The sequence below is a fragment of the Orussus abietinus genome, unplaced genomic scaffold (assembly GCF_000612105.2).
Source record: "Orussus abietinus isolate OABI.00-Male unplaced genomic scaffold, Oabi_2.0 scaffold26, whole genome shotgun sequence".
NCBI classification, from domain to species: domain Eukaryota; kingdom Metazoa; phylum Arthropoda; class Insecta; order Hymenoptera; family Orussidae; genus Orussus; species Orussus abietinus.
The window spans coordinates 317,052-326,934 of NW_019395989.1; the positions used below are offsets into that span (position 1 = coordinate 317,052).

Genomic DNA, 9,883 nt, shown 5'->3' on the forward strand with positions numbered 1-9,883 from the left:
GCAGAAAAAAAAAACAGTGCGATGGAGACGCGACGGGAAAAAAGTCTTATCAACTTGATCAGATTAAATTGATAAGGGGGGAAAAAAAATAATAATAATAATAAAAGGAGAGAATTGGTCGCAAAATAAAAATCGGGTTCCCAGGATGCAGAAATGGGGACGAGACGCGAAAAAGTGGTGTCAACGCGATCGGGAAAAATTTAAAGGGGGGGAATGAAAATATAAGATGATAAAAGAATAAATAAATCGCACTTCCGGGATCCCGAAAACGCGGAATGGCGAGTCGGTAAAGGCCGACTTATAACGACACGAGGACCACCAAGAAGAGTGCAGGGTGCAGTTCGGCCGATCTAAATTTAAGCCCCGGATTTATACCGCCCTCGCGGCGGCCATTGACTCGCCTCTCTCGCTCTGTCTCTCTCCCTCTCCCGGCGGAGGCGTCGTTGCTTCTCTCTCTCGCGCGCTGCCAATCGTCGCTCGGACGCCTTTTCGGCCCCCAGCGTTTCCCGTCCCTCGTAAATCTCTCGTTTTTTTTTCTTTTCTATTTTTTCTTCCTCTCTTCTTTCACCTCCCCGTCATTTTCCGGGATTTCAAGGGGCCCAAGAAAGGCCCTTCCATTCAAGGGGCGAATAATAAGGTCCCACGGATCTTGAATAATTTCGGATTGAATTATGGAACTAGCCTCTTTGTCGGATCGAATCCCGTGAAAAATCGTGAGGAATCGCTAAGCGGAAGGGTTAGAGAGGAAGGAGAAGAAAAGGTAAGAGTTTCCGTGACCCAGGGGTGGGACCGCCGATTAAATTCGACTTACACCCCGGCCATCCACGTGTCCCCTCGATTTTTCATCCGGACGCGGAAGACGTGACCCCCCGACATAATTTCACTTTGAACGAGTTCCCCTCGGAGTTTACCTCCCACTAAAAAAAAAAAATAAAAGCAAAGAAACGGACGAATCTGGATTTCCGAGGACCTCCTTTCCGCCCCCCCGATCCTCGAAGCTCCTCCTTTATTTTGATAAATAAAATGATAACGCGCGTACCAATTTCCTGGTAACCCCACACTCCGTTCAAATGTACATTTTTTCATTTTTTTTTTTTTTTTTTTTTTTTTTTTTCTTAAGGGAATTGCGAGGAATGACACAGGGAGTTATTTAAAGGCACCTGACATTACGTCCAGGACTTTGTAGCGACATTACGGCTCCATAAATAATTGATGGCCGATAGACGGATGTCGTATCGATTGTAATGCCTCTCGACGAGGCTTCCCACCATGGACAGAACCGATAAAGAAAAATGAGGAGGAAGGAAGAAGAAAAAGACAAGTGCGTTACGGCCAAATCGGCCCTTCGGCGTGCAAATACGACCTACCGGCTAACAATAAATGCGGTGCCCCCCCCCCCTTCCTCCAAGTTATAGCGACTGTAAATGTCCACTTGCCATAAATTATAACCTCGTAAATAGTCTCTTCCCCTTCGAGCTCGAGAGTCGACTCCTAGCGCGGAAATCGCGTATACAAACGGTTCTTCCCCCTTTGATCGGAACCAGCGGGAAATTTATTTCCAATGTTCGCCTGAAACTGCTTTTTTTTTTTTTTTTCTAAATCGCTCTTCCCCGCTGATAAGCGCTTCCTCATCGATAGGGACCCCTTCCCAATCTTTATTTTCCACGAAAAAAAAAAAGAAAAAAAAAATACGAAAAAATCATTACTCCGGAATTAAGGAATTATTCATAATTTCGCGCCGAACACATACACTCTCGCGGGACATTTTCTTCTCGGAGAGAAAATCAAAAGATATATATATATTCCGAGTGAAATAAAAATTCGATTCGACTGGATTTCCCCGGGGGGTCTCTCTTTTTTTTTTTTTTTCTCCTCTCGGCAAGATTTAAGATGCCGATACTTCCCGCCAAGACGAAGGTGCCCGAAGGGCCCCCTCAACAGTTTCCCGGGTATCTCGGGATGTGGAAAATATCGCTGCAGGTGCAGCTGGTCCCCCCCTGGGGAACATCCCCCCAGAAGCCACACCTGGTATCAGGGGAAAAAAAAGAAGAGGAAAAAGTGCGTCGATATTCCTGAATACCACTATTTTTCAGGGGGGACCCCAAGATCGTCCCATAAAATTCACGCCCTTTTATCCAAGGACCTCCAGGCATGACTTCCGTATTATTTACGAAGTCCTGTAAAACGGGGGGAGGAAAAAAAAAATAAAAGGAAAATAGTTACGAACACTAGGGACGTTTATGCCCGGCCGATTTTCCGTACGGGAAATTTACACGTAATTTCCATTACCCCGTACCGAGAGATGCGCACTATCGCCACCTATTATCCACCATCGATCACCACCGTGGAGTACAGCGTCCGATATTTACGGGGCCTCGTAAAGCCGAACTCGGAAAATACATACCATGTACCATGTACATACACCCAGGTGCATGTACATTTCAAAGCGGAGGAAGATAAAAAGCGAGGGGGGGAGTATCTTCCAAAATATTCCCTCCCCATGGGTATAACTATATATTCTATAACATATCGTTTATATATTCTGAGACATTTCATGATAACCTTTGAATGTCGAAAAAATCCCTTAATGTTAAATTTAATAAAATTTATAAAAAATATATATATGTATGAAAAATATGAAATAACATTACTCTTCATTTCGAGGGGGTCCTTCGCGGTCCAATTATTTGGCACCGTGTTTCTTTCCTATTCTCTCCCCGTTTATAATTTTTTTTTCCCCCTCACCTTTTTCCTTCCAGAATTCCAGTCGGCGGACTTTCGAGGTAAATTAAATCCTCGACGGAAAAGAAGGTCCTCGGGGAGGGAAAAAAAAAAAAGAAAGAGGGAAAATTCGTCGCGAAAGGTCCGCCCTCGATCTCGACCTTACGGCGAATGCGGCCTTCGCCACTTGTTGAATGTTTATAGAGAGGAGGAACTTAGGCTCGAAAGAGGATCCCTCGCCCTCCCTCTTCCCCCCTCGGTCGATAGTGGCAATTATCGAGAAAACAATTTCGACTCCTCGATACATGTATATCTTCACTTTAAAATGTAGGGGAAAACGTACGCGAGGATTTAAGGCCTCTTAAAAAAAAAATAATAAAAGACTTTTTAAAGAAAATCTCATCGAGGCTATTTATCGAGAAAGCAATGTTTACCTCTCGACGTTGCGCATTTATTTACTTCCGAACAAAGTAAAAGTAAATACGAGGAGATCCGACCCCGTGGAAAATCGACAGTGTACATAACTGCCGCCCGTAATTATCAGAGTGGTCCGCCATTTTTCTTTGTTTCTATTTAACCAACGGAAGTTACTTGTAGTTTAAATATTTACAAGGCGAGATATGGAGAAAACAAAACATTGATTCCTTTTAGATTATTGCTATGGACCACTTTCGAATAATTACAAGCAATAGTTGTACATTTTAGACTAGTTCTCTCGGAGTATACATACCTTTTACTGTGACGATGAGAGTTAAAAGCCCTAACCAGCGGAACAAGACAGCAAAATCGGGCGCCATTTTGAATTCGCCGATTCCTCCAAAAGAAGATCCAATGACGCAACGAATTGTTAATTAACACTACACTCGTCAAAGTCCCTGGCCCCCGTCATAGTCACAGCTCGAAGAAAATAGTCACCGCGTCATTTTATACAATGATTTTGCTTGAACGATCCCTCAATAAAATCGATCTCAAAGTGCCGGGCGACTTTCGAATCGGCGCGGGGCCCAAGATGGCGGCGGTGAGTCCCGTCACTTTCACCTCGATACCGGTAATTCTTCTCAGCCAGTAATTAAGCACCGATTAATGCAAATCTGTACAAATTGACACCTAAGTGTCACTCACCGATATCGGGTCAACCAATCCACGCAAAATACTCAGTGTTTAATTATCTCCCGCTGAGAATTATCACCCTGGTGAACTTTTTCACTCCACGGATCACGTGACCGGCGCGAACCAAAATGGCGGCGCGCGAGTTCGAACGAGTTCGCACCGGGCGGGAAGAACTCCTAATTAACGGCCAGGAATTGTCGAACCCTGTAAATGTGATGTCCCGAGTTTTTCCATCGTAGATTCTGAAACTATCGGGATCTTCTGTTCTTCGATTTAGAGGAATCTGCTCCTCTAGTCACCTGATCTTGGACCCGAGCATGCTTCTCGCACGACTGCGTAAACATTCACGTGAGACGATGTCGACTTTTCGAACTTTCACCAGGGTCTGTTTTCACAGCAACCCCCGAAGAGGATTTAATAATCGTGACTATGTCTCATTGTCCGAACTTCGAGGGCGGCACGGATTTTGGGGTTATACTTTGGTTTTAGACTTTCATTATGCTTACGAAAATACGAGTGAAGAAGAATAGGGAAGAGAAGGAGGTGGGGTGGGATGTCTTTTGTAGGAAGTCACGGTTTCGCGTCACAGGGGACGAAATGCCCGAACTCGGAGCGACTCGACCAACGATGTGTACTGCTCGAACCACCGCGCGCAACTGACGGTCTATGCCACCTTCGCCGCGCGGCGGGACGCGCGTCGCTGACTTCCCCCACTCTCGCTTTACTATATATGGCATTGCTTTTGCGCCGTCCGCCTCCTTATCTCTACCTCTGTACATGATTTCATAAAACATTAATTCGCTTAATATTGCATAAGTATTACTCATTTATTGAAAATTATGCCTTTTACACTCAATAACACATACAGTGATTAGTACGATTTTTTTATAATCGTTATGCCGAAAAACGTGATATTTAATGCAATGCCCTTCTTGATAATTATCACATTTCCAATATGAATGAAATATTGAGATGAAAATTCCACGGCTTGAATTTCTGGAATTTCTTATCAATGAAAACTACGTGAAAAAGGGAAATGTTTAAAGATTCCAAAATAGCATGGTGATAAATTTTTGTTTAGTTTCACAACAGTGATAACTAATAAAATATTTAACGCGCTTCACCGCGTCATTCTTTTCCTCTATTTGAAAATAATTCTTATAAAAATAATTATCCGGAATTCCGCGTAATGGTAAATAATATAACGCTCGTCTTGGTATAAACATTTCCCGGGAAAACAAAGCAGGGCATTAGGAGAGACTTAAGTCGGCAAGTTTATATCAATTTTCTTGTGACCGGTCTGAAGGTCTACAGCTTAAATGAGAGCTTAAAGAGGCTTCACGAGAACTTATACGACAGGAGCTTCCAGGTGGAGAGAAAAAGCTCGTTGCACATTAAAATGCATAAGACAGAAGGGATTAAACGTAATGCCACCACGACAGTAATGGACGATTCTTGAAAAGAAATCCAGGATTACGCCGTCATTCCATAAAGAAAAAAAAAAGAAAAGCAATTTAAGGACCTCTTTACCCAACAGCGAATTTAGGACGATTTTATATCCCCGCGAGATTTTCGATTTATACCGATTAAATCTACGAGACGTTTTGATTGAAATCCGTGCCTGGGAATTATTAGAAAAAATTCGGAGAATATATTTATTCATTTTTCTGGGAGGTCTGTGTGTGACTCAGCCATGTGTAAAGGACCTATTGTATGAAATACATTTAACAGTTTCGAAATTGCCTCAATCCTCGGATATACGGCCATTTTGAAGGCGAATAGACCACGTTAATTGAATTTCAAGTCGGTCTCTGTTTACTGTTAATACCATGTACTCTCAGGAGTAAACTCAAAATCCAGTTAATAGTTTCCGTGTTCTTGATTTGTCCAAGAGATGGTCAAGAGGTCTCGTTGCTTAACTTCCTCGAAATCATGTTAATTAATTTTACGCAACCCTGATAAAACTAATAATCACTGTTACCTAGAAAAAAAAATAATAATCCGAAATATTTGATCAAATCTTTACAGAGATATTTCCCTAATGATCTTCTAAGAGATATTGTTTAATTTACTCTGTATTTTTCCTTCCTACATAAAAATAAAATAGGCAATGGTTATTTCGGGACAAGTCATATGAATAGATGTTTTTGTTTTTGGAAAATCGTTTTATTGAATTACGACTACAAAAATGGGGATAAGGAGGGCAGTAGAAAATTTGCGAGTGCGTTGTTTATTTCGTCGCAAAATGCACCAGTGTCTTGGCTTTTTAACGGGATGTCGAAAAGACTAGGACACTGCAAGAGGAGCATTTTCCACTAAAGCTCGATTTGCTTAAAATCGTTAAATTAATCCCATCGACGAATTCCCTCGAAGCTTTCTTCTTCTTTGAAGTTCGATGTCTAATCTTTGCCGCTGCTGGTGCAAATCCTTGAAGAATAAATTTTTTAAGAATTAACGTCAACCAACTGACATAATAAGTATCTCAGAGTCTGTACGCCGTTTTTAAAAGCATTTGAAAAGAAAGAATTCATTTGCATCTTTACCTCGACTTTGGTGGACTCTCCGAGTTTGTCGAAATCTCATCGGAACTGTAATAGCCCTTCTGAAAAGCGAATCGAATGATTAATATTAATTCTTCAAAGGCATGTACGATTCGCGCAAGACGTGCCGCCATCTTGGTGCGCCTTCCAAGGATTACCACTCAGAACTCAATAATAAATAATACCCATTAATTCCCTTTAACTTAAAAGCTTCACATTGAAGCGTCAAGTTTTTATCTCCTATTTTCTTTCATTATCTTTTACTCTTTTCAGGTGCGCCTGTAAAGCTTGAACCTTTCATACATTGAAAACAGACGCGGAAGAAGTGCCGCCATCTTGCGGCGCGTTTTAAGGATTACCATTCGCAGATGTCAGCACCGTATTCATAAAATGGCAGATAAAGTGATAGAAGAATTTCCTATCATTTATTCTTATTAATTTAATATTAAATCTATTATTAAACTATAACTCACCCTGGAGGAGCAATCCCTTGGTGAGACCGAAGGCGACACCGAGACAGACTTGGAGTACAACTTTTTCCTGGTGGAAAAATTATTAATAATTTATATTTCTTCGCTATGTAGGTACAGCACATGTTTTCAGTTTTTTAAAGGTCCAAGGGTTCACTTACGAGCATATTTTACTGCTGTTCGAGACTTCTATGGTGTCCTTACTGCTGTAGCTCATGGCAGCCAAGCAACGCTCCTCGTCTTCGTTTCTTTCACATCCATCGGGACAGGAAGTGAATTTATTCCTCCAACATTCCTTAAATCTCTGAAGAGGACCACTTGGTGAATTTTTCGAAGGACACGTGTCGGGCTGGCAGTAATCCGTGTTTTCATACAAAACTGCCACGCTGCGTATTAAAGGAAATTAATTTATCTACGCTTTAAGAAAGATGATCGTACCGAGAAAAAAAGGTTAATTGCTTACGGAGTATTATTTGGCGATTCACATGGAGAACATTCGTCTGAATTTTTTGCAAGAAACCTGTAGCAGACCAAAGTCAAGCCGACCAACAACCATACCAGAATTGCACTTCCTACAGCGATGACTATTAATTCCGTAGTTCCAAAAGTCACTTCGTTTTCATCGTTCTCTGCAATCAGTGCATGAAATGATACAATATTTTGACACGATATAACACATAAGAAAAAAAAGAATCTTTATTGCACCAAAGAAATATTTCTTTAGTTCAATGAATTTTCTTTCTCAGCATGAGAATTTATTCGCACCTCCTTCTCTCCCCCTGTAAAGTGGAGAAATTCCTTCTTCTTGCTGCTTTGTAGTCTCCGTAACTACTTTTGGCATCATTTGGTATTCTCCTCCTCGACTTCCTTGAGCAATGCCCTCTCCGACTCCTGAGACAATGAATTAATTGAATTTTCATAACTGATTTAGGTAAGAAAATTCCCCTGGAAATAATTTCAATTCACTCTTACCACTGTCCTTCAACGACGTCATCACTCTCAGGACTCCACCAAAAGCAGGATACCACTTTTCGTCATCCAAATGGCTGTAGACCTGCGCTCCAAGAAAGTAATTAATATTACTAGATGCACCTGATTAAACTATTTCTAGATATCATTAACGAAGTCGGCTTAACTTGTCTAGAAAATTCTGATCAGCAAAACTCTACTTGGGATGAGAAAATAAGACAAGGAAAAATTCTGAATCTTTGGACTTGAACTTTTAATGACTGCGGAAAGGTAAAAAAAATATTTTTCTTTATCGGTAACTTAATATACCAAATTAATGTCTTTCTTACAGATTGTTGCAGCCACTCGAAGAGCTCTCTGTTGAACTTCATGATCTCCGTCCTCGTTTTCGAGCGTGACAAAATGCACTTCACACTAGCCACGTAATACTTCACCAAGGCAAAGGCCGACTTTTCGCAATAAAGCGACTGCAAATTGTCAGTCTTAAACGGCAGCGCAATGCTAGATAAACATAAAAAAACCCCCTTTAGTACAGACTATCAGTGCATTTTTATTAATTGCAGAAATCACTCCGACTCACCTGTTAGGCTCTGTATCGTCATCCAGGAAAGGTAGAGGAACAATAATCGGCCCTGCTTGCGAAACGGAATGTCCCCCAACAGTTCCTGAAAGAAGCCAAGAATAACAATCTTCATAATCTTAAACAATAATTATTAAGAAAATATACTTACTAGGAAAATGTTTGGACCGCCGCCTCCGAGAATGTGCGAATCGTTTCCCCTTGAAGGCGAAATGCCGATTATCTCTAGCATCGGCTCCAGGAAGGGCTGGACGGGATTGTTAAGAAAAAGTCTTAAACAATCATACAACCAGCCGTTACAACTTCCTCGTTAACAATGCGCAATTACAAGTTTCACATCGGAAGAGAAACGACGAGGGGAAAATTTCAATTCTACCACCTCGCAAGCTCTTCGACGCTTATTTATTATTAAACTGGACGCAAAGGGCGATGTAAAAAAAAATTCTAAACAATGCATTGACTTACGTGCAGGGTATGTAATGAGACCATTGCATGCTACGGACGTTTTAGGCGGTGTAATAATTATCGGAGGCGTTTTCACGCGTTTCGTCTCTAAGGCTGGTTTCCTCCATCCGACTCCATTCGTGTGGAGGAAATTCTTCAACTCGTCGAAGAGCTCGAAGAGCCTCTTCGCGTTCCGATACTTAATGTTCCCGGCGTAATACGAATGCCTTGTTAAAGGTAATATGTAGACTTGTAGATATCCACCCATTGTATCCGCCAGAGCTTTCAACATTAGATGTTTGGTCTTGCCGATTGACAATTTCCGGACGCACTCCAAGCAAATGTGGAAGTAGTCCATCAACAGTGCAATGTACTGATCGTTTTGAATGTTGATGACTCTCACCTGAAATTAAAAGAACAATTGTATGTAATCTAGGTGTACTGTAAATATTTACGGAATTTATTTCTCATTTTTCATGCGGAAACAGCCCATCGACAATTCCATGTACTCATCCTTCTGCCTCTCGATGACTCTCCTCCGAGAAGAGGAATTTTTTTACACGCACTACGTACCTCCTAGATATTACAAAGGTTTACAAAATGTATTCGCAATATGTTGACGATCCTTCAGAAATTTTTATCACCTTGGGTAAGATGTCCTGGAACATCCTGCGACTGTTGAGAATGGTGAATTCCTCACTGGTCCAGCAATGCTTTCCACACTCGCTCCTCTCGAAAAGCACGGTGCCGATATTCTGCTCGTTTCTAAAAGCTCTGTTGCCGGAAACGCTACGAAGAAATTATTAAGAGAAATATAAAAATTATTGTCAGTATGAATAATTTTTTTGCCAATATTTTACTACGACAAAAGGTACCTGTACTTATCATCGGAGACACTTGCCAGGAATACCAAGAGGAAGTACAAAGGACATGAGAACATACTCCGGGAAGGAAAGCACGTGGTCTTGGAGTCCTCGGTTTTTCAAAATGATTTCTCCTTCTTTTTTTGACAAATCGCTCTCAACTCGCGACCGACATCGTCGACACCG

At 41.4% G+C, this 9,883-nt stretch overlaps 2 protein-coding genes across 2 annotated transcripts in view; both read right to left on the reverse strand.

The window, feature by feature from the left end:
• The window catches only part of LOC105703646 (tyrosine-protein kinase transmembrane receptor Ror), a 111,003-nt gene extending 106,542 nt beyond the window's left edge, over positions 1–4,461 (reverse strand). Inside the window, exon 1 of the mRNA XM_012432170.1 lies at positions 3,452–4,461. Coding sequence (XP_012287593.1) covers positions 3,452–3,518 — 67 coding nt within the window. The 5' untranslated portion in view covers positions 3,519–4,461. The remainder of the gene's footprint in view (positions 1–3,451) is intronic.
• A 1,599-nt stretch (positions 4,462–6,060) lies between these two features.
• On the reverse strand, positions 6,061–9,608 carry LOC105703583. The gene is made up of 12 exons (XM_023434000.1): positions 9,479–9,608; positions 8,703–9,237; positions 8,542–8,637; positions 8,391–8,475; positions 8,140–8,311; positions 7,814–7,895; positions 7,607–7,732; positions 7,305–7,470; positions 7,003–7,227; positions 6,845–6,911; positions 6,375–6,433; positions 6,061–6,258 (listed from the first exon to the last, which is right to left on the reverse strand). Exons 1-12 carry the CDS (start codon positions 9,500–9,502, stop codon positions 6,231–6,233), a joined length of 1,665 nt encoding a protein of 554 aa, XP_023289768.1. The 5' UTR covers positions 9,503–9,608; the 3' UTR covers positions 6,061–6,230.
• Between the last annotated feature and the right edge of the window lie 275 nt (positions 9,609–9,883).